Source organism: Clarias gariepinus, chromosome 14, assembly GCF_024256425.1.
Source record: "Clarias gariepinus isolate MV-2021 ecotype Netherlands chromosome 14, CGAR_prim_01v2, whole genome shotgun sequence".
NCBI lineage: Eukaryota > Metazoa > Chordata > Actinopteri > Siluriformes > Clariidae > Clarias > Clarias gariepinus.
In genome coordinates this window covers 686,051-711,324 of record NC_071113.1, presented here as the reverse complement: position 1 = coordinate 711,324, position 25,274 = coordinate 686,051, and the positions used below count along the sequence as shown (strand labels likewise).

At 41.0% G+C, this 25,274-nt stretch overlaps 1 protein-coding gene across 1 annotated transcript; it reads left to right on the top strand.

Annotated features, from left to right (window-relative positions):
- The first annotated feature begins 18,708 nt into the window (after positions 1-18,708).
- On the top strand, positions 18,709-24,946 carry LOC128541229 (putative C-type lectin domain family 20 member A). The gene is made up of 5 exons (XM_053511564.1): positions 18,709-18,769; positions 23,564-23,935; positions 24,244-24,576; positions 24,682-24,773; positions 24,845-24,946. Exons 1-5 carry the CDS (start codon positions 18,709-18,711, stop codon positions 24,944-24,946), a joined length of 960 nt encoding a protein of 319 aa, XP_053367539.1.
- The last annotated feature ends 328 nt before the right edge of the window (positions 24,947-25,274 follow it).

The window sequence follows — 25,274 nt, the reverse complement described above, 5'->3', positions numbered from 1 at the left end:
GGGGAATTATTTAGGCCAGTTAACGGACGAGTTGGACGGTGATACGATAAAAGAATTTGTTTCTGCCGGTCCTAAAAGTTACGCCTATCAGACTAGAGCGTCTAAAGTAGTGCTGCGTGTTAAAGGCATCACACAGACGTACGAATGTTGTCAAAGAATCAACTTCGACACCGTGAAAGACCTCGTTGAAGATTATATCGGTGGTTCACGCGAGAGTTTTCTCACGACGCCGCAACACACCATCGTTCGCGAGAAGAACGGTTTTCGCTTAAAAAACTCCTCGATCGATAAAAAGTTTCGTGTCGTTTTTGACAAGAGACGTCTCTTGACCGGAGGCGCGAGCTTACCTTTTGGTTACTGAAAGAATGTCGCACCTCGAAGTCTCAGAGCAAATGGTTTTCGACCCTAGACTAAAATTACCATTTTCCTGTCTGGTTGTGGGACCCAGTGGGTCAGGGAAAACATTCTTTGTTAAGAACGTGTTGGAAAATTGTAAACATGTTTTGGATACACAGCCTGATAATATTGTACGGATATACACGTGTTTCCAGCCAATGTACAGTGAAATGCAAAAAATCTTGAATAAAAGGATAACATTTTTAGAAGGTCTGCCTGATTCGTTTGATGATAAAACAATTTTTCCTCAAGATAAAAATCATCTGATTATTTTGGACGACGTCGTTTTGGAAGCCTCCAATCATCCCGAAGTTGTTAAAATTTTCACGCAGTATCGTCATCACAGGAATATGTCCGTTATGTTTCTGACTCAGAACATTTTTCATAAAGGTAAATACAGTAGAACCCTCAACTTAAACTGCACTCATCTTATTTTATTTAAGAACCCCCGTGACAAGCTACAAATGTCTATATTAGCAAATCAGATATTACCGAGGCAGAGGGCCTTCTTTTTGGAGAGTTACGAAGACGCTACAAATAACCCCCATGGCTATTTATTAGTGGACTTGACACCATCTTGTCCAGACCGCTTCAGACTGAGAGCCGGTCTACTACCCACAGAGACGGCTTGTGTGTATTTACCCAAGAAAAAGTAATCATTTAAAAATAATAATAATAAAATGTCTGCTCGTATGAAAAGAAACATGCCCCTGCTCAGATCCTTAGTCTCCATTCCTCCGCGTCAGCGTAAAGCTATATTGGAAACGTGTTCAACTGATGTCATTAGAGCTCTGTGCGAGATTGCTTTAAACCTCTTGAAAGGGAATATCCCCGTGTCGAGACATCAGTATAATAAACTCAAGCGACAGAAGAAGCACATTAGACTGATCGTCGATAAGAAGACGCCCGTATCGCAGAAAAGAAAAATTCTTCAAACAGGCGGTTTTCTCCTACCTTTACTTACCACGGCTCTACCGTTCGTAGCGCAGCTGATCGGCGGTGCTATTTCTAGATAAAACAATGACCTCGCGCAAAATGTATCTCATCACCCCTGAACAACTAAACCAACTAAACAACAAGGTTAAGCACGGTGAAAATATCAGAGAGACGGCCGAGAATGAGCTGGATCAGAAGATGAGAGAGATCCTGGATCAGAAAGGCTTATCACCCGACGAGAAAATAAAAAAGTACAACGTTCTCCTGCAAAGATACCTTAATCTTCAGAAACAGAAGCAAGGGGAGACTCGAGAGATCACCCTTACTTTACCTAAAGAATCTGAAGGGCGCGTCGAGGACCAGAAAGAAAAGAAAGACGTTATTTTAAACGACGTTATCGACTGCGTTAACCCTCGTTTCAAAAGGAATGCAGGTTATATTTTACAAAAGATATCAGAGGCCTCAGGGCCTGGGGAGTGGAACGAAAATGGGGAGTTTATTTTTAAGAAGCGTGTGATTAACGGTTCCCACATAGTCGATTTGATGAAACATTTAACAAGTACACGGAAGATGTCTCTTATCAGGCGCCCCGCTGGTTGGAACGCTTTTACACAGACACTCTCGACCCTGAATATCCCCTTGTCTATCATCCCCAACAACCAAGCGCGGCGGGACATTGAATCGCTTAAGGACGGTGGCGCGGACGGCTCGTCGGGTAAAAGTTACGACGCTGATACCACCGCCTCGCCGCCTCATCAGGCAACGCGTGCGAAAACGGCCGAGACACCACCGCTATCGGTATTTGAAATGAAGAGGAAGAAGCGGCGACTCGCAAATATCTCGCCGCGATGGCTTAATATTTCATGAATGAATTGAGTGCATAAACAACACATTGTTTTTATCCTTTTTGAAAATAAAATCTTTATTGATTCGAATACAATATATCATGTCTTTTTTTTTTATGTTCACTCTTTTAATTATATATCAAGGCATATGAAGAATAATATTAGAAATAAAAAAGGGGTAACACTCTTTTGAATATATATACAAGGTAAATGAAGCTAAAATATTAGAAATAAAATAGAAAAAGGATATCACAGTCTTTTGATTATACTGCATATCAAGGTTTATAAAAAATAAAATAACACACTCTTTTTTTTTGACTATATAGGTTATAGGAAATAAATATTAGAAAATAAAAGGGGTGTAACACACACACACACACACACACACACACTTAAAAAAAAATATTACATATTATGACACTCGGTGAACATCTTTAGAGAGCAGACAGTGTGATTAAATAGAACCGCCCGACGATTCCTTATACAACTCTGATATCTGTTCATAAACTCCGAGACCATCCTGTCATTTTTTATCACATCATCTCCGTAAAAAGATAGCACGTCTTCGTACGCCACTCCGCATGCCCTATGACACAGATAATACACGCAATGTTCCCCGCAGACAGCCGACACGGGGCTCTGCAGCTGTCTGTTATGATAGAAAATGTTTTTCACCCCTCTCTGATTTTCCAGAAAATCCAAGATTGTTTTTGGGTAATACATAAAGTCCGGAGGGAAACCGAAAGAGTCGAAAAAGCTCGCTTCCCCGTCGGCGTCCAGAGAGAGAGCGAGCCAGTTTTCTCCGGGCATGTGTCGCGGGTGCGTGTTAACTATGAAATAGGCCGGTCGATGAAAACTTTTAGGCAGCATTGGTAGCTCGTCAGAGGCGTAAACCCCGCTGAACGAATCTCCCAGTAGATGACGGAGAAGATTTTCCAACTGATGATTGTTCATTTTTTTTTTCTCCTCTCCCGTCGGTACAGACTCAGTAATAGTCGAGTAGGACGTTTCTTTTAGAGTTTATTTCAAGAATTGAATTATAGCACGCGTACACTATCAGCGTGGTTGTGTGAGGTAACGGGGTGCGAAAACGTAACTCCAGTCTAAGAGAACCGCTGGATACAGGAGAAACAGCCTCTGTGTCTTCGGAGGGGCTGAGGTTAAAAACGAATAAAGCGTAACCCTCGTGGAAATCCTGTCTGTCGATGGCGAGTGGCAGATCTTTCAGATGTCTTCCTGTAGCTGTAAATATGTTGTAAAACTCTCTGACGGCCAAGCCGTTGTTGAATTGAGGTTGGAACGCTTTGGCAGGGATTTGTCTACCGTCTTGACATAACGCTAGATATTCGACGTCGTTATGCATGAAATTAAACGGTGAAAGGTCACATTTACCTGTGAACGCTTCGTGATTCACCATAGCCAACACCACGTATTTAGGGGTAGCCCCTAGAAATAGATTCTCGTGGTTACATACGCGGGAATTCTCAGGGATCGAGTAGGTCTTCACGTTTATACGCGAAATAGGATACAAGGCATTGCCTCGTGCCAAGGCCGTCTCGTGACCTAAACGTACAGCGGCGGCGACCGAGACCTTCTTGACAAAGAGAGACGCTCCCAGTATTTTTAGATGGTAAATACGATTGCTCGGATGCATGAGGGAAAATTCTTCGCTAGAGCGAATCAGCCTGATTCGCAAATCCACACCGTTTAATAGGAGCCTTTCGCAGAAGAAAATGTCTGCATGAAGGGCGCCTAGCAGATGAATCTCCCTAGATTCCTGACTAAATCGGGCCCTCTGAACAAGGCCTCGATTCGGGCCGTTTATCACCACCACTGAATCCATGGCTCCCGCTGTGTCTTTGTAAAACAGACCGGCGCTGAATTGACTTTTCAGAGTGTCCTCTGAATAATTCAGCAGAGTCTCTATAATAGCCCTGTAAGGATGCGTGGCGCTGGCTTGGGAGATCAATCGGTCTCCCAGTGTAACGTCGCATTGTGAAAAAATTGTGTTTAAGGGGTAATTCACTAGCCCCACGGGCGCGTCGGGTGCGATATCAGATCCGTCTGGATTAGTAATTTTTAATCTTAAAAATAATAATGTTTCAGAAAGGTCCAGATATTGATGTCCGCTACCGTTTATTATGAATTCTATCGGACCTCTATCGGTTATTGCGGATAAAGGTTGAATCTCTATGCGTTGGCTCTCTTCGATAGAGAGCTGGGTCATAGGGGCCGAAAATAAATCAAGCTCCGTCATGGCGCATTCGGCCGATTTCTCGTGTAAAAGAGCCATGTCTGATTTTTTGTTTCTTTTTTTTTCAACTCTGAAATATGTCTCTAGACCTCGCCGTCGACCTCCTTCCCGCAGATCTACTTTCACCAACTGATTTCCTCTTCTTAGACACTCTTCGTTTTTTAGACTTTGATACACGCTGACCGGGCGGACGTTTTAGAGCTCTCCGAGATAGAATTCCGATTCCTGACCCTTCCTGATCTCCCGAACCTTCGCCTGTTTTCCTGACGGCTCTGCTAATCACGTCCGAGGCGATGCCCTTAGCAGCTGTTTTTAAATGAGGCTTAGCAACGCTAAAACCCTTTTTTACCAGAGGTATTATAAAACGAAACAGTCTCGAAAAAACCGACCCGACTCCTCGTCCGTACATAACCGGGGCGCCGGTAAACCCCGGTAAGCCTCCTACCTGGTTTTCATAGTAAGTTACAAAGCGCCTGGGGTCCGCTCTGTAAGTTAACGAGGCCATATTGACGTTTTAATAGGTCTGAAATGGAGCGTGAGTATCGTCTTACCGTAGGTGAAGACTACTTGTTTATTCTGATCAGATTTAATCTCCACGTGTATGTTTTCAATATGGTTCTTAGCCACTGGTACGTATTGGGGAGTGCCGTACGAGCGAGTGATAACATCACCATATTTACCCTCTATTTTAACCGCGCGGAGCAGAGGCGCATATGCGTCACCTACAATCTGAGGGGTGATAACGTCGGTATAGAAATAGAGATGATAAAATCCCGCTTTCATGTCGGCGGGAAATGGGGAAATTTTTGGTCCGGGGCCTGTCGTAAACCATTTAGCAGGCTTCACACCTAACATGAAACACAGAGGCGCTGTAAAACGCAGACGATAGCGCCCACTCCCCATCTATTGGAAACTCTGTAGGTTTCTGTTAAAGCTCAACCCAACGTCACATCCTATCAGTCTAAACTCCTCGTTCAGAGTTTTCATGAGGTGATCTTTATCTTCATAAACACCGTATTTTATTTTTGCTCTGTGCGGGGTAAAGGCGCTCAAATCCAGCTCGTCGGCGCCACCGCGGCCTCCGTGTTCCCATGTGTCTATCCACGTAAATTCCGCTCCCTCTCTTGGCAGGTTATGCCAGGAATGCGAATATGATACATCGGTTAGCGCCACTTCCCAAGCACCGTCAAGGACAATATGCTTCGCCAGGTCGACACGAAAACTCGAGTTTGTATTATTTTTAAACACGTCGTAGCTGGCGTTCGAGGGTAAGGTGATGTAGAAAGCCTCTCTGCTTGAGCGTTCCATAGCGTAAATGATACTGCATCCTCGAGTTTGATATTTTATACATTGATCAGATCGCAGGCTTTCACGTAGCTGTTGAATTTCTCAGGCCAGTTTCGCCATTTCACTAGATAATGTTTCACCCCCCTTATCATACGCTTACCCCGAATTTCTTCTATCTGAAAGACTCTGTCTTTTGCTACCTTTACTTTCTGTAATTCGGCCTCGTAGAAAGTACCCTCTAACGCTTCACCGTCATAATCCTTTAATCTATACACGGGAGGGAAACGCGGTATGCATTCGGATACCTTAAATATCTCGTCCGTGAAACTCTGTGTATATTTTTTCTCGAAAACACCTCTCAGCTTGGATATTCTGACCAGGTCGCCCTCTTTAAAATTCATCTTTAATTTTTTCTTATGCCGTAGAGGGAACGTACCGTAGAGGTTTTGAAAAACTTGGGAAGTGTTTTCGGAGGTCACTTGTTTTTTTTTTTTTTATACTGTTTTTTTTTTTATACTTGTTTTTTTTTTTTTATACTGGAATGGTAGGTGTTATTATAGCTATTGACGAAATCCTGCAACACGTCAATGTTCAACACGTCAACAATCAATCTTAAAGTGTTTTTAGCGGTAAAATAGCGAAAGAGTTTCGATTTCAATGTCCGATTATATCTCTCGACCACGCACGCTTTCACATCGCTGGACGTGCTGAAAAGCGTGATATTATTCTTTTTCAATAAAGTTTGAAAGGTTTTATTGTAGAATTCGCTCCCCTTGTCCGTTTGAAGGAAACGTGGAATCCCGCTGTCTTTTAAAATCGACGCAAAGGCGCTGGTTACTTCGGTAGCTGATTTTTTCTTTATAGCTCTTACATATGCTTTCTTTGAAAAAATATCTATCACCGTCAGTAAATACTTAAAACCGTCGTTATAGGACGCCAGTTTTTGCATATCACAGAGATCTGCTTGGAACTGATTGAGAGGTCTTGAAGTAAAAACTCTATTTCGCGGAAATCGCGTCCTGGCCGTTTTATGGAGTGTGTACGCGTCTTGTTCGGCTAGAAAATCCTTAACCCTCTTGATATTTATTTTCTGCCCGGACTCGTTCTGTACGGCCATATGCAGCCTCTGCACCCCTCCGAAACTAGCGGGGTGCGATGGATCGTAATATATTTTTTCCATCAGCCTATCGAGGTTTCGAGACATCTCTCTCTCTCTCTCTCTTTCTCTCTCTGTCCGATTAACTTTATCCTTGATCCGAGTGAGTGTTTATGGTTAAGACTCAGTCTACTCTTGTCGTTTAAGGTGTGTGAGGTTTTTTTATTTTTATTTTTTAAAAAAGATCTGTTAGGCTTAAAACCGATTCATGTTTTATGACACTCTAAAGTGTTTTATGACCCATTTAGCTTTATCACTCGTCTAGGAAGTTTGTTTACATGTTGTGAGAATATCCTTTATTTTGCTAAATGCTCAATTAGGAGGTGTGAGTGTGTTTTTTACGACCCTTAGGAAGTTTGTTTACAGGATGTGAGAATATCCTTTATTTAGCTAAATGCTCAATTAGGAGGTGTGAGTGTTTTTTTTTTTTACGACCCTTAGGAAGTTTGCTTACACGCTGTGAGAATATCCTTTATTTTGCTAAATGCTCAATTAGGAGGTGACATGAGAAGACATGAGAGTTAAAAAAGAATATCCTTTATTTTCAGAAAAACAACATACAAGAAAAAAAAATCATGTACCCCTTCAAACCTTGTGTAAGGATTACATTAAAAAAACATACAAGAAGAATCGCGTAGTAATATTAACAGCGTTTGATTACGTTCAAAAGCTTGTATAAGGATTACATTTTATATATATATATAAAAAAACAAGAAGAATCACGTAGTAATATTAATAGCGTTTGATTACGTTCAAAGCTTTTATAAGGAATATATTTATATATATATAAACAGACAAACAACAAAAAAACAAAAAGAAGAATCACGTAGTAATAATAGCGTTTGATTACGTTCAAAGCTTGTATAAGGATTATATATAAACAGACAAACAACAGAAAAAAAAAAAAGAAGAAGAATCACGTAGTAATATTAATAGCGTTTGATTACGTTCAAAGCTTGTATAAGGATTACATTGCCATTTCTATATAAAACAGCATCATGTATTTTCCGCAAGTCGTTAACAACGTCTACAGAATGATTGTTTTTTAAAAAAATAACCATAATATCGATAAACAACGCATAAAGTGTAAACATATGATGCATGTTCATTTCTTTTTCAATCAAAACATCAATAATCTTACAAAAAGTAATAACTGGGGAATTCTCGTTCATGTGTAATACAGCCTGCACAAGCTCGTCCCAGTATGTAGAACCGGTTACAGATTTAATAATACATAGAATCTCTTCGAATCTCTTTACCTCGCCGGGTACACAGTTAAAATTGGATTTAAACTTTAAAGCGTCGTCGACTCTGTTTTCGATTACTTTAACCACCAGTCTCTGCAACTCGCTGATCACCAGATACTCGTGCATATACGAACTCCATTTTCTCAAGCAGTTACCCATCCTCTTCATACGTCGTTCCCGTACCAAAAGTTCACAACTTTTTCTAAGCTTCGGTTCTTTGGCGTTGTATCGTCCTGTCCGGTTAACGCACTCTGTATTTGTATAAGCGTCTCTTCGACGCCCTCGGTGGTTCTCAACTCGTGTAGATAGGTCTCGGACACCGCGCGCAGTTTGGTCTCGTCCGCTGGAGACAGACTGCAGGCTTCCAGAAAGCGTAGGATGGACGGAATAAATCGATCAGTCCATAGTCTCTTACGCACTTCTTCAAAGTTATCCTGGAAAAATTCGTCCGTAAAACCCCACAGACACTCGTGGTGTTTCTGGCTAGGATGGTCTACGATACAGCCGTAGCAGGTTTCCTCTCGGTAGCGATACAAGACTATACTCAACAGCCTTGTCACCACAGTTTTTATCGCGTCCAAATGAAAACTGGAAAGCCATCCGTCCGGCTCATCATTGTCACGCACCGTAACCGTCGCGCACTCGCAGCCCTCCCAATCACACGGTTGACTTTCAGGCATCGAAGTTTGTGTTGAGTCGCTCGCCATGACACCGATGACATAAATTCGGATAACTTTACGGATGTTCCGAGGCTGTGAAACTAGAGGGATTTAAAGTAACCGCCTGAAGAAGAGGTGGAGTTAGAAGGAGAGAGCGCGTCTCGTCACGAGCTGATCCATCCAATCACGACTCCTGTGGAAAAGTTCTGTGATTCGCCCGCCGAAAACTTCGTGCATTCGGATCCAGGCGTCGACAGGGATGCTCAGACTTGTGTGAAAAACACCACACTCTGTGTTGAAGCGCTCCACGGTCACCGAACCCTCAGGCTCGTTCTTGCTGGTCAAACCCCAACTCACACGGTAGAACCATTTTCCCGTAGCTGATGCTTTTGTCTCCCATATTATTCTCATCAGTCTTTTCTTAGATTCGTTTTCCACCACCACACTCTTTGTAGCCGTTGTTGTTTCATCAACAGGAATTTCTTCTTCAATCTCGTCCCACAGATTTAGGTTCTCACTCTCTGGTAAGGATCCTTTGTGCTCGTTCCTTTCTTTAAGTAGACTAATAATCAGTAAACTCAACACACCCCAGTCGTTCGATGTGATCGATGTTTTTTCAACACAGGGGTTAAATGTTTCACCGTTCTCCAGTTGGTAAAAAAACATCTCCCCGTCTAAGTATTTAAACACAAAGCCCCACTTACGCCCCTGATCCAGACTCATCTCTTCCCGAAGCGAATCACGCGGCGGGCGCTGAGTTCGACGCAGATACATAAAGCGTTTCTTCGGAGCCCTAGTTAAAGACGATTCACACACAACCGTCAAAGGCAACTCAGAAATTATACCCTCATGAGCGTTCATTTTTCCACTGGTAATAATATTAGTAATAATTAAAAAATCAACTTCTCACATCAACATAAAAAATGAAACGATGTCTAACACATAAGCACCGTTACTACCCCTTTTATCGAGCACCACCTCCCTGCACATTCCTAGGGTCATAAAAAAAAATCCCAAAGGGGCAATAAAACTGTCAACTCTCGTTTTGACGAAAGGTTGTTAGGATATATTTTTTTAATGTGTCGTTACAGGATCTAATATACAGAGATGAGTAAAATTAGTTCATTCTCTTTAAGGGGAGTAAAGTATTCTAGGTTCCGATCTGACATAGCTAGTTTAACATCTGCATAACTTACATTGTTTGGTTTCAAAGCTTTAATTTTATGCCTAATATTTACAATTTTATTATAAAAAAAGTTTATAAAGTCCTCACTATTACACAATGTTGTTGTGGAAATTTCTGCAGTGGTCTTATTTCTGGTTAATTTGGCTACGGTATTAAATAAAATCTAGGATTACTTTTGTTATTTTCTATAAGAGTGGAGAGATATGTTGATCTAGCTACACTAAGAGCATTTCTATAGTTCAGGATGCTCTCCTTCCATCCTATTTGAAATACAGTACTAACAATTTAGTTTGATGCCATTTACGTTCTAATTGCCGAGCGGTCTGTTTTAAAGTGCGTTTATGATCGTTATACCAGGGAGCAAGTTTCTTATCTCTAATAATTTTTCTTTTAACTGGAGCTACATTATCTAAGGTGTAACGAAATGTCGACTCTAAATATTCAGTCGCCTGATCGAGTTCTGTGGGGTCAGACGGTGATCTAATCAAAGTTGGTAACTCTGGGAGGTTACTGATAAAACTCCGTGGTAGTTGATGTGAATGTACATTTAGTAAAGTAGCAGGGCGCTATGCGTACGTTATTACTATGACACACTTGAATTGAAACAAGATAGTGATCTGAGATAACTTCAGACAATGGAATTGTAATTAAATTTCTTATACTTAATCCGAAGAATATTATTAAATCTAAAGTGTAACCTGCTTTATGAGTGAGTCCTACTACATTAATTTACTCCTACTGAGTCCAGTATGGACATAAATGCTGTTCTCTTCTTCTGGATTCTCAAAATGAATATTAAAATCTCCAGCAATTAATGCCTTGTCTACAGAAATGACTAGGTTTGAGAGGAAATTTGCAAATTTACAAAGAAATTCAGAGTACGGCCCTGGAGGTCTGTAAATGACAATTAGTGGAATCGACAAAGCCGACCTAATATTTGTAGCTACACTTGTTATGTTACTATAGAGAACTTCAAATGAGTTAAATATCACATGTTCATTAACAAAGTCATATCACATGTCACCTAACAGATCACAAGTCATATCACATGTCACCTAACAGATCACAAGTCATCTAACATATCACATGTTCATTAACAAAGTCAAAGACAAATCAATTTGTTAGATTTTTTTAAATAATTTTAATTTTTTTATATTGAATTGTTTAACATAAAGTTTGCCATGAAATCCTACCGCCGTCGTCAATTGGTGACAAACACTATTTAACCAGTGGAAAGAGTAGATGTGATACTTCAGAAGTGGCACATGCGCCAGACGTTGGTTGGTTGGTAGGTGGGTAGGTACCTACCATTAAGCAACGTTAACACAGTAATTGGTTTACTGTACTCTCAGTGTTTCAGCATTGTAAAGTTAGTTTGTTCATATAATTAAAGTAGCTCGTGGAAGGGGAAACTAGCCAAAATTTATGTACAAATAACATAATGAATTTTATGATGAAGTCCTAATATGAGCTTCCCCTGTTTCAAAAGCTAGCAGCCACCACTGGTATTGTGGTTTTTGTCCCCCTGTTTTCTTGTGTGTTTAGCTAGAGCAGGTAAGTAAATAGGTGTGTGTTTGGCCAGGAGTGTGTTTAGCTAAAATCTATGTTGAGCTAACTATCATGCTTCTAGCCCATAGCCCCTTTGTGTCTCTAGCTATTCTGTGTTTCCTGCCTCCCTAGTTTCCCAGTGAGCCTAGCCTTTGAGTGTCCCCTAGCCACTGGGTATCCCTCGACTCTGTGTTTCTAAGCCCCAATTCCCTAGTGTTGTGTTGAGCTATTAGGTAAGTGTAGCTTAGTGCATGTCGGGCTAAAGACATGCTTAGCTAGATGAATGTGTAGCTGACTGCCATGGTTAAGTGCTCTTTACCATGTTTAGCTAAAAGCCATGTCTAGCTGATTGCCATGTCTTTAGCCCTAGTCCCGTCTCTCTCTTGTCTCTCGTCTCTCCCGTCTCGTCGGGTGTCTAGTCTCGTCATGTTGTGTCCTGTTTCAGCTCCACGTGTAGTTTGTGTGTCCTGTCACGTGTTTCATCCGTCCGCCTGTGTTTCGCCCCAGGGCGTTTGCTAGGAGTCCTTCAGCCTGTGTTTCGCCACAGGGCATTTGCTAGGCATCCTTCAGCCTGTGTTTCGTTACAGATCTTAAACGTAGTGTAACAGGTATTAGAGCCTGTTGGTGTCCCTTCGTCTGTGTCCTGCCAGAGAGCCCATGTTTAACCCCATGTTATTGTGTATTATTTGAGTTTGTTTGTTCCTTTGTTGGTGTTGTGTCTTTATTATTTCTGTGACAACCATTATTGAAGAACTCTTTTGGTTACACAACCCCTCGGCCTTTATGCCTGCTCTCTCCGCCCACGGCGATCAACATCCGTGACATTCATGATAGTGCAATATGCTGCCGCTTCTAAAAAAACAGCCCTCAATGCAGTTGTATGTTGGAGATTGATCTGGCGTCTCCAGAAACGCTATGGGAACGAGAGTGCCGACGTGTCTGGACTCCAAGGTTGTGTAGCATGTGCGCACAAGGCCGAGAAGGTCTCAGAACTATGTCTGGGTAGCTGACTCGAGGACCCGTGAGCCCGGAGTAGCATGAACATCCAGACTATAAATGTAACAAATGTGTGCGGAGAAGACAACCCTCCGTGTCACACACTTGCTGCAGGGGAATACCTCTTGCTAGTGCAATAGATGAGGCGATCCTCCTGGTTAAATGAGCCCTGATTCCTAGAGGTGAAGTGAGCCCACGCGCCTCATAGGAAAGGGCAATAGCCCAGTGTAGTGGCGTCCGCCCCCTGGTTGCGGCCCCAGAACATGTAAACGCTGCTCTGACTTACACCACTAGCTGATGCGGTGGACGTAAATCTGAAGAGCACGTACTGGACACAGTAAGTGAAGTCTCTCCTGCTCTGAAGCTGTAAAGGTGGAGGACAGAAGGCTTCAAAAACAATAGGGTGCATGTTGGCAAATGTGTGTGGAGAGGACCAACCCTCCACGTCACACACTTGCTGCAGGGAAATACCTCTTGCTAGTGCAATAGATGAGGCGATCCCCCTGGTTAAATGAGCCCTGATTCCTAGAGGCGAAGTGAGCCCACGCGCCTCATAGGAGAGGGCAATAGCATCTCTCACGCAGCTTGCGGCCCCAACATGTAAAAGCGCCCTTGGGCTGGACGGTCATCTAAGACCGCACCCCAGGCCATGATGGAAGCATCTGTCGTTAGCATCTGCGATGACAAGACGAACTTAGAGTGGGAACCAGAGTCAGAAACCTGGGTCTAAACCACATAGGAAGGGTGCGAAGCACCTGGCGCGTAGCCGTTATTGGGGATTGGCCCTAGAGTAAAATCCCCTGGTTCTTAGCCACAAGGCCCAAAGGTGTCACCGTGGATACAGCTGCCATGACAGCTAAAATCTCTGAAAGTGATGGTCACTTTCTGGTCTAGCTTGATTTTCTTGAGGGTGTTGAGAATGGATTTGACACGAGCGCAAGACAGCTGTGCCCGCTTACGCTCGAATCCCATGTGACACCCAAATATGTTGTCCTCTGAACAGGAAAGAGGATGCTTTCATGGCGTTGGATCTCAATCCCAAGAAGCAAGGATGAGCTAGGACGACATGCTGATGTCGAAGCGCTAGCTACTGAGACTGGGCCAGCCAGTCATGTAATTTAAATACGGATGCTCTGGAGTCATAAGAGCCAGAACTACATCCATGTATTTTGTGTATGTGCGGGTGAGAGAGCTAGACCAAATGGAAGGACCTGATACTGGTAAGCTTCGCCCCCGAAAGCGAACCTTTAGGAACCTCCTGTGTTGTGGCAATATTTCTATTGATTTATTTTTAGATAGCGGTAAAGCCCGCAAAATCTAAAAATTGGACTTAGCCCCTTGTTCCTTTAGGGAACCAAGAAATACCGACTGTAGTAGCCTGACTCTCTGCCTGGTAGGATAACATGTTACATGGCCCCATTTCCCAGCAACTTCTGTCAGCAGATGCGCACTTTCCGGTTTCATGGAAGTGAAGACTATGCCATTGAAACGCGGAGGGTGATTTGAGAACTAAATCCTGTAGTTTCTCTCTACAGTGCTTAGTGCTTGGTGGCTTGGTTAAACAGGGGGGATGTTAGATGTTCAGCATCCTGAAACATGGCAGGAAAAAAAACAAAGAACAACCATTTTATTGGAGACTGGTGTTGCCCGAAACACCAGTGGTGGCGGAGCAACAACACCGATCGCCTGGGGGTGCCAGGGAGAACACTTAATTTTTTGAAAGGAATTCTGCATGCCTCTCCCCATTGGGGGGCCACCGCTTACGGTCCTGGGCACATGAACCTCAGGGCTTCTTTGTGAAAAAGACAATATGCCAGTCTGACCTCTTTTGAGGCGGATTGCTAAGCGCGGCGCGACGCACCCCAATCTTACGAGGGGGTGCCCGGCTCAAAAACACTCCTTGTGTGTTTCACGCCTCGCAAGAGTCAGACCCGGTCGAAACCAGGTGGTCGACAGTCCCGACTCTTGAGCATGGCGGGGAAGGAATTTCCCGAAGGCTTGTTATATAACTTTGCCTCATGGACCTAATGGCGACCGAGTTAACGACATTGCCAAGGAGGCTGAAAGGCTAGATGGGGGCATCAAGGAGGAATGCACGATCCTTCTCCTTGATGCCCCTGAGATTCAACCACAAGTGCCTCTCCACAGAAACCATCGCAGCCATAAAACCGCCGAGAGCACGAGCCGTCTGCTTTGTTGCACGAAGAGACAAGTCTGTGGCCCGGCGTAATTTTAATACGCCCTACCTTGAAGAGCCCTGCCAGTACTCAAGTCTCTGAGCAGGTCAGCCTGGTAGGTGTGCAAAACCGCCATGGAGTGTAATGGAGCACCAACCTGACCTGCTGCTCTATTTCCTGATCCAATAAGAACGCAAAAGAAAGGAGTTTTTAAATCCGTCTCTCACAGCTCTGCCGGATGCACGAGTTTAAGCCCCAGGAATGCGCGGCAGCTCGAAGCTTCTCAAGGAATGCGAGGCGCACGCGTAGCACTTAATTGAAGCAGTAAAGTGTAGAGATCGCCCTCCGATATGGATTATACAGTGGTTAATCAATCGGAATGTAGGTCCTACCGTTGCCCCGCTCGGCGGTACCGTTTGGCTTTGTGCGTTTGCTGGCTTTTACCGTTGAGTGGCGCTATATAACTACAGGCTGACGCCTTATGCCTTAGTTCATTCTCTGCTGGATTAATGAGACACAGAGTTTTAGAACTGCACGTAGTAGCGGATAAAATCAAGTAAAACATTGTAGTTAAACAAATTTATAATCACAGAACTAAAATGACGATACAAATGTAGAATTTAAATTAAATCAAATCTTATTAGGATCAAATTTAAGCACAATAAATGTTAACACAGTGAGCCTTTAGATTTTATCACTTGTAATTAGAAAAAAAGCGTGTAGGGTTTTGTGTCATCTTATTTCTTGTGTTCTTTAAATTTATAGTAGATTTATTAACTGAAATAAATGACCATAAAATTAAAACAGTGTTAGGACGTTCTACTGCGTCAGCAGATGTCGGTCTTTCAGCCCCGCTTGTGTTTTTGCGTTATTATAAGAATGAAATGCAGTAGACTGTTATGATTTGTAACGGGTTCGACCCATGTTACTCAAACAACTCAGTTCAGGTGTAAGTAAGTGGATAGAAAGTAAATGTCTGTGCTGTTTGGGGGAGGGACGTGCTAATGATTTGGTCGGCTCTGTGTGTGTGTGTGTGTGTGTGTGTGTGAGAGAGAGAGAGGGGTGTCGCGGTCGTTTTCAGTGAAACAAAGGCTCAGCTGAAAAATGTTAGGCACATCAGTCACTTAACCCCCAATAAAAGGTATTTGAGTGTTATGATAGTTGTAATATAACAGATGCGCACTGAATACTAAACCTAAACCAGGCACGGAGATTAATGAACCAAGATAGCCCCCATACCTGTTTAAAAAAAAAAAAAAAAGAATATTATTGTGTATAGACTGATTAAAAACAATGCAATTTATGCTATCATAAGGAAAATAACAAGTTCTTCCATTCCAATGATTAAAAAAGGTAACAATGTCAACTTTAGAATCTAGAATCCAGGAGATTAAAATTACACAAATTTAAATCACTGAAAGTCTCCAGAAGAGCCTCAGATTCAAGAGGTTTTTAAAGTGGGGAGAAGTGCATTTCAGTTCCTCTGAATGTATAGGTGAGAACAGCCGATTCACACCTGGGGAGGGTGAATCATTTGTATTTGAATGTTGTCTGGCATTGTAAAGCACTATAGTGACACTAAAAGAACAACCCAGGATTAATAGGAATTATTATACTGCATAAACATTATTTAGCACAAAAAAATTCCTCGCGCTCGGGAAAACTATGCATGCGGTTGAGCGCTGGTTAGACTATAGGAAATTAAATCAAAGGGTTTTTATTTAGACTATTAACAAAATAACCTGCGTCTATTTTTAGGCGTGCCAGCTGCCACTTTTTAGTTAGAAGTTTTCAATACAAAGCTTATAATGCCCACATGACATGACGGAATAAGGCACGGCTGGTGATGATTGGGGTTTGTTGGGTTACAGTGGATTTTACTACGCGGTGTGAGTGCAATGGCCATCCGTCTGCTCGCGCTGACTCTGCTCTCCGCGGATGGCCGTACCGCCCCCTCCCACCTCTCGCTCCTTTGAAGTCCCCGGGGCGCGTTCCATTTGCCCTGCTTGCATGCCGCACTTCCGCGTTGTTGCACGCGCGCTGCATACACAGCGTGTAGTAAAATCCACTGTAGCCCAACAAACCCCGAGTATTTTATAGCGCGGGGTGCAAGCCCGGGCAACGATAGCTCACCAGTCATGTGTAATTCTGCGGTCCCGCTGCTTCGCATGTCTGAAGGGAAGGACGCCTAACTAGTGAGCAAGGAGCGATATTCATTTGGGCACACGTCGTGACAGGCTGAAAAAACTGTGTCAGATTAATGTGCAAAAACTATATAATAAAACTATATAAGACTACATGGCCTTTATAAGACTCAACTTTTATTTAAGCGCACTCACAATAACGAAAAAACGTTGTGATTTTGTAAGTGTTGTGATTTTGTAAGTGTTGTAAGCTGCGCTGCTCTGTATTGTTTTTGGTGAACTTGAACTTTTTTGAGTTATCTTTAATAACTGATGGAGGTTTTGAGCTGTATACACACGCATTCCTGCCTAAACAACTCTTAAAACTACACCTGTAACACAATAAACAGTAATATTTCAAACATTCTGCAGGCTGATATTTGGAGAAAGGAAAGAATAATGAATAAACCAGTTGTTGGGTCAAAATAACCCAACCAGGTGTTCATTTGTAAACTACATCTCATATGAGCCAACATGAGCAACCCAACAATGTGTTTAAAGTACCTGAAATAATCCAGAACTTAAATAACAATAAACCGATACAGAGATACGCTGTATAACGGTCACTGTTGTATTTACGGCAACGAGCGAAAAAATGTCACTTTGCGCCACCTGGCGGCCATTTTACGAATGACTTTGAAATGCAACTGATTTATTTTGGCCGCTGACGTTTTTACGCGGCGGTGAGCGCGACGGTAATAACCATTCCAATTGATTAACTACTGTACACATGGAGGGACATCTCGTTTAAAACTCTGCCATTATCGGAGAGTTAAACACTTATTTTGCAAGTTAGACACAGACACACACACAACTAGGTGAAGACAAGAATCTGAGGAATCTTTCCATTTTACTCCTATTTATAACCTTATCAGACGACGTCACCCGACCGAGGTTATATAAGCCAAAAATTTGGCCTGTTTGATACACACATGCTTCACAACCGGCAACATGACAAGATGTTTCCCATAGCGTTTTCACGCAGCATCAAGTGTAGCCTTTGAAAGGGAACACACAAATATCTTTCAGTCATACCCAGTGTTAGAAGCTTAGTAATGAGAGAAGTGGAAAACGCTGTATAATAGACTAAGTTTAACAAGGGTCAAACCTTTTTACAAGTCATTAGTTAGGAAAATACTCAGGCAGAAACTCAGGTCACTGTGGACATACTGTCTAAACCTTCAGTTCTGATCGAACATAGTACAAACATTTTATTTACAGGAATATGATGAAGGCGATATATGAGAGAAACGATAGTTGATGATAATGTTGTAATAAAACTTTTACCTTCTTTTTTTCTAACTGAGCAAAGTTACAGTGAAATTACAGTGAAGAAGAGAGTCAGCCCATCCATCTGCACTCAGTAAGGTCTTACAGATCTCAGTAAGATATTCTTCAGCAGACTAGAAAAATCAATCTGGAAAATCAGTTAGAGGTAACAAGGTGCCACAGGATAATGATTAGTTATATTACACTTGTACTATTAGAAAAATGAAGACTTCATTAAAAAGCCTTATTGTCTTTATTTGACACTGGAGATACAAAGTCCAGTAAAAAATGATGGGAGCGTACAGTGTCTCTGACTGCTGTCCCATCTCCTGCATTAGCAGGACATCCAGGATCGGTATCATCACTGGTTATGAAGAAGATTGTTCTCCTCTCACTGTGGCAATATTGTGGAGAATGACCTGGAAGCACTAAACCAGTTTACACTACAGTAAGTGTTTCAGTGTCACATGTCTGACAGACAAATGTTGCCTTGGAAACCTGGCCAGTGTTATTAATATTACATGGAAACTCTAGGGTGAAGATTTCTGCAGAGTATTTGTGCACACGTCATGTCTGACACCTCCATCAGTCTGCAGGTTTCAGCTGAAGGGGAGGAGAAACTCAGGGCAGGTTAGTTTAACAGCGTATATGTGTTGCCATAGTAACTAACTCTGAGGTGGCTTTTAGAAAATGAAAACCTGCAGCTTCCTTGAATTCATCTCAACTAACTGAGTTTTCATTAATCACACTTTCTGAAAGAGCCCTGTGTTCATGATCTTCTCAGGTGTGTTTTTAAAGGTCCCTCAGGTAAAGCTCATGTAGACAGTAAATGTGTTCTCTTTGCTGTAACATTAACGTTTTTCTACTTGATTTTAATTATGACTATAATTAATTTTAAATCCTTAGATGAATCTGTTCCAGAGCACGTCTAACCTGGTAGTCTGTGGGGGTTTAACACTTTATTAAAACCATGTGTGGAATTGTAACATTTGCTCTGTGATTTCTTTAGTCCTGTATTTTTCTCAGTTGTGGCAGATTTTCATTCACGTTAAATTGGAAAGTATGGAAATAAGGGCATGTTTTGCATCGTCATTAAGCCTGAAAGAGGAAAAATATTAACAAATCTAATCAGGCACTGTAGAAAGTCTCTGAAGGACACAGACATAAAAAGGCTACAACATCGTTTACATTTCAGGTATGTTTCAGAACTCTATTGAAATATTTTTAAAAACTGGTTTAGGTGAAATGTGTTGTACAACTCAACACACACGGATCGAATAAAGATGTTAAACAAACAACTGAATAATTTAAATTTGAAATTTTACAATCATCTTTACAAATGCAATGTTTTTATTTTTTCTTGGAAAATTATTGCTGAGATTTGATCTGACAGAATAAAGTTTGTTTACTGGCTGGATGTTAAAAGTTAAATATTCTTACACTTTCAGCAGAACAGTGTCGAGTTCTAATTGACTTAAATAGTTTAATAAATAGTAAAAGAAATTGCATTTTAAGGCTGTCTGATGTCTCCTCATGTTATAGAGATAAATAACGTGAGCTGATAACCTGGTACCCGTTCTTGTATAGGTGGAGGGTTTTAGAGGTGGCAAAATTGTGGCATTTGTCCAATTAAAACAAGTCTTGTACTTATTATAAATTAGGGCTGGGGAAATGAACATGTTGATCAATGGTTAATGCATTAAATCAATGCAGCTGTGTTCTTGAGGTTTTGGTGTTGCAGTTATAACAGCGACCGTCGCGGGTCTTCTGTGTTGTAGAAGCACTGTTGGATGTCGACTATCTTAACTATTTATAGTTTATAAGTTTATAAGTTTATAAGTTTTTTGTTGGCTTTTTTAGAACCTTGATTCACTTTGGACTTACTCAGGTGGTATTTTAAAGAAATGCATGTCACAAGTTACAGCTGAAGTTGGAATTGGTTATGTGCCCAAGTAAAAGTATTAAGTAATACATTTGATTGAATTCTATCATCTTTGATTTTGAAATGAATTACATTTTGAACAATGCTAACATGTGACACGGCACATTGGGACTTACATAATGTCACATGTTATATTACAAAATACATGAAGCAAAAAAGGCATATGACATATATATTCAAAACTATAAAATAACACATATGGGATTAGGTAATTACATAACAACAAAAACAACAGTTAGTTGTTATTTTAAGACACAGAGGTCAGCCTTTCTGTAATAGTTCTTGCAAGAACAGTATTGTTAAGTGCATTTGCAAAATCCGTTCAGACAAATATATTGTGCCTAAAATAATAATAACACACGAAACATTCTGATCTTTCATGTCTTTATTGAGAGCAACCATAAAAACCTCATAGTGCTGGTGGAGAAAGTATATGAATCCTTGAGTTAATGATTTAAAAAAACCTAGTTGGAGTCAGGCATACCTAGAGTCTCGTTAAGAAAATGAGTTTGGAGGTGTGGACTTGAGCTGCTTTGACTGATAAAACCACTTTTTCAGTTTGCGCCACATGACAAGAAGATGCTAATGTGAGCCATGCCTCGCCAAAAAGAGCTTTTAGTGGATTTAGGATCAAGATTTGAAGAATTGTGGATTTACATAAAGCTGGAAAGGGTTACATAGTGATTGCAGAGACTTTCATGTGAAATTAATTTCAAGAAATTTATCTGTCTACATTGAGACACTTTGGGACAGTGGCTCCTCTACCAAAAAGTGGACACACAGTCAAAATGTCCCGAAGACTCGACAAAGACTCATCAATGAGGTACAGAAAAAACCCAGAGTGACAGACAAAGATTTGAAAGCACCATTGGAACTGGATAACATCTGTGTTCATGAGTCTACAGTATGTAAAACATTGAATAAGCAGGGTGTCCATGGCAGGACACCACAAAGGAATCTGCTGCTTACTAAAAAGAACATTGCTACACGCAGCTGAAGTTTGTGAATGAGTACATTGACACTTCACAGTGGTATTGGCAAAATGTTTTATGCACTGAAGAAACTAAGATTGATCTTTTAGGAAATGTCCAATGAACTGAAGAAGTTCTGCCAGGAAGAATGTGAACGATGTGGAGGTCTGATCCACAGATACATATATGTATATACTGTATGTGTATATAATGTCAGAAATTAATGCAGAAATTGTGCCCATGGGTCAATTATAGGTGGGGAGGTGGTGGATGTGTGAGAAATTAGTTGACCTCACCGGTTTTAATGAATCAGTCCCGGGACATGATGATAGAAGATGTCTGTCCTGTGAAGCTGTCCTGAAGGAGAATAATCCTAATTTTGGAAAATCCTCAACTACAGTTGAATTCACAGTCCAATAAAATGGAAAAGACTCACAGGTGAAGGACGCACCCTGCCACACTGATTATATTGTCAGAAATGATTTAGGGGACATGACAAAGAAATCAAGTTGTTTTGACTTGGCCTCCAAAATCCCCAGTCTTGGAATTTATCAAGGTTCTGTGAGATGTGCTGGACAGATGTAGAGAGAAAAGGGGTTTCTTTTCATTCAGATAATTAAACTTCTGTCCTCATGTCCACACCCTTGTATGTGATTGAGCATGTATCATGGCCTCATGAAGACAAAACATCCACAAACACTCCTGGTGGTGTTCAAATGTTCAAAGTCATGTTTCTGGTGGTTTTGTTTTCAGATGATCAGATCAGTGTGTATTTGATGCTCTGTAAGAGATTGGCATGTGATAGCTTGTAACGCTCGGATCTTATTTTAGAGCTAATTACACAAATTCGGTGTGTTAAATCTATACACGGGCTAATATTACTTACTTCCGGTGTTGCACAATCTTTGCAGAGCAAGACAAGACACGTGACAACAACAACTTCTAACCAAACCCAAAGTGTATTATATGAAAAAGACAAACAAACAAATAAGGTGCACCAACAAAACCATATATAAAAAAATATATACATCTATAAACAATGTGTGAAGTATGAAATGGTGTACAGGAGAGATGGCTCGGCCTCACCGGTAAAAGATGTATAATCCGGGAGCACGAGAAAACGGAACGAGAAGGGTACTGAATGTGTCCAATGAAGATTAATCCAGTAATGAAAAGTAATCCTCCGTAACTAAAATAGGTCGATAGGTCATCGGGGTTCCTCCGTGGCACAACTGCGTATGCGCGCAAGGGCTAAACCCCGGAACCAAAACACAGTCATTCTGGGGAATAAAATAACCGTACAGGGGTCGCTAAAAAGACCTGGTGGTTTTCTTTCTTTCTTACCACTTTATTTGTGGCCTATAAAAACAACCCCTTATGTGGCTGCGCTACAGGCTGTTTGTAGTGTTTCAGTAGAAGGAACCAGTTTTAAAAAGAGAGAACATGGTTTTGAGTGCTATGTTTCATTTCAAAAGAGATTTGTGAAGTTTTTTTTTTGTGAAGTACTGCGCTCTTTTGAGTTTTGAGAAGTTGAGATGCAACTTCTGAAAATGTTTTTTACATGTTTGGGAAAAAACCACACCATAAAGATAAATGCTAAGCTAAATGCTAAGTTCAGTTTTAATTTAATATTGTGATGGTGAAAAAAAAATCATTTTATTGTAATTTGAAATATTATCACATGATGTACTTTAATTACATTTCTTATTCTTTAGTGAGTTTCCTGCAAACACATCACTAATGGAGCAGCGCTTGTTTATTTTCCTGTTTTGCACAGGTGAGGAAAATACAAGTACATGAAAATTTACAGTACAGTAAATATCACACACTATCATACACTATTTCATTAGCCTGCCTATTGCTTTGATTACGGCTGTGGCATGGTTTCAATAAGCTTATGCAATGCCACTTTGCAACGATGGGTGAATCAAATTAGCCTCTCTGAGAAGTGGATGTCAACAGTAGAACTTACATAGCTGTTAGTTATATTGTTGTTGTTTCTATTATTATTATTATGATGATGATGATGATGATGATGATCTTCCATCACACTTAGTCAGGATATTTTCCCGACCATATTTCTTCCTGGAAGATGACGGGTCACAAGTGCTTTACAATTCTTAACCCAATGTCAGTAGTTTCAGCAATCTCCTCAGATGTTTTCTATGCTTGAAGCAGGACAATAATTTGACCCTTCTGAGTTACATCTTTGCCACGCCCACAGGATACATCTGACATGATTGTGAAAGAAATGAGCGACTCCACACTGCATCAGTTAGGGTTAAATAACCTGTTACAGCTGAACCGCATTAATCACTGCAGTAATTATCCAGTGGAAAACACTTAACTATTCAAGTAATTATATGCAGGTGGTGACTTTTTTTTGGCCAGGATGTTTATGAATCAATTAATTTTTAATGTATTGTATCAAAAAAGAAATAAAAAAAGAATTGGGGCTATACTGAACAGTTAAAATGATATAAGGACTTTATTTAAACCTCTTATCCACAGGAGTTATCCCCTTCATCCTGTCCGTCCCTCGTAAATACTATCTGATCCAGCAGGAGAGAAATTGGATTGATGCTCGGGTTTACTGCCAAGCCACACACACTGACCTGGCTATTATCGAAAGTAATGACAACATGTTCCAACTCCAGAATGAAGCACAGAGACAACAATTCAGCTCCAGTGCTTGGATTGGACTGTACAATGACATCAACAGCTGGCGCTGGTCTCTTGGCAATGAGCCTCTTGGTAGTTTGACCAGATGGAGTGCAGACGAGCCTAATAACAATGACGGGCATGAAGAGTGTGGTGTGCTCAGTATGGGCGGTTGGTGGGATGTGGCATGTACATACCCATACCCCTTTGTGTGCTTTGATGGTGAGATCCTGTTTACATATTATTGGTTACTTTTTTTGTCAATAAAGAGTGTTTTTTGTCAATAGAGAGTTGTTTATTGAACTTAAGGTTGACCTCATGTGCCAAAAATATTAAACAGAACAGGATCTGTGTGAGTAATCAGACAGGAACAACACTGACACCTAACGACACCTAAGGCAATGAATATAGCGTTTCTCCACATATTTCTGCCTTTCAATTTTATTTTGAACACGCTTTTTTCACATTTTGGCTGCATTAACATTTCATGAATATTCAAATATTCAAATCTTTTCTTTAAATTCTCACAGAGGGTAAAACTGGCAATCAGAGGTACATTTACATCTCTACTACCATGACGTGGTATGAAGCCCAGGTTTACTGTAGACAGTATCACACAGACCTGGCCAGCGCGAGAGACATGACTGAGAACTCGGTTATAGAGGGACTGACCTCGGGCTGGACTTGGTTTGGTCTGTTCAGAGACTCCTGGAAGTGGATAGACCAAAGCAACTTCTCAACCATTAGCTGGATGTCTGGAAAACCTGATAATGTCCTGCAGAATGAAAACTGTGGTTATTTCAATAACAGTCAGGCTGTTGATGCGCAGTGTTCAGACCTAAAGCCCTTCTTTTGTTATTCAGGTGAGTTACATTTAATTCAGTCGTGTAATTAAAACTAAATTCAACTGCTTTAAGAATGTCTGTTCATGTTTGTGTTCGTATGTGTCCTTATGCTTTTATATCCAGAGATCACAGGAATAAAGCAAATCCTTAGATTAAAGGTCCGGTCTAACCAGGGTGTGAGTGGCGCTGAAATAAAAACGTCCATCATGGAGCAGGTTGGTCTTTCGCTCCACAATATCCCATTAACACTTAGTTACTGAATAAAAAGTCTTATTCTGCTCTTCAGATCAAGCAGAAAGTGAAGGATCATGGGATGGCAGAGAACATCACAGTGGAATGGTTACAGCAGCCAGATGGAACCGAGATTCAAAAGAAGGAAGAGCTCTAAGTCCATACCTGTGCCTAAATCCTATAATTCTATACAATTTAATATTATATATGATTTACTGTTTGGAAATTAAAGAAATAGTAAACATATTGTACTGATAGTTTAAGTATTTAATTCATTCATCTTATGCTTTAATGCTTCATGTACAGTACTGTATACTGTATGTCATAATGTGATATGATGTGATGTGAGAGCTGTGATTTGTGATGTTATCATTCATTCATTCATTTATTTTATGCTTTAATGTTAATGTCTTATGACCAAGGAGGTTTAAGAGCTGGGATTTGCACGTGTTGTTGTTGTTGTTGTTGTTGTTGTTGTTCTTTCG

Coding starts and splice junctions, on each gene's coding strand:
- LOC128541229 (XM_053511564.1), top strand. CDS start 18,709: ATGTCTGACACCTCCATCAGTCTGCAGGTTTCAGCTGAAGGGGAGGAG. Junction 18,770..23,563: donor GGAGGAGAAACTCAGGGCAG/GTTAGTTTAACA, acceptor TCTTATCCACAG/GAGTTATCCCCTTCATCCTG. Junction 23,936..24,243: donor CCCCTTTGTGTGCTTTGATG/GTGAGATCCTGT, acceptor AAATTCTCACAG/AGGGTAAAACTGGCAATCAG.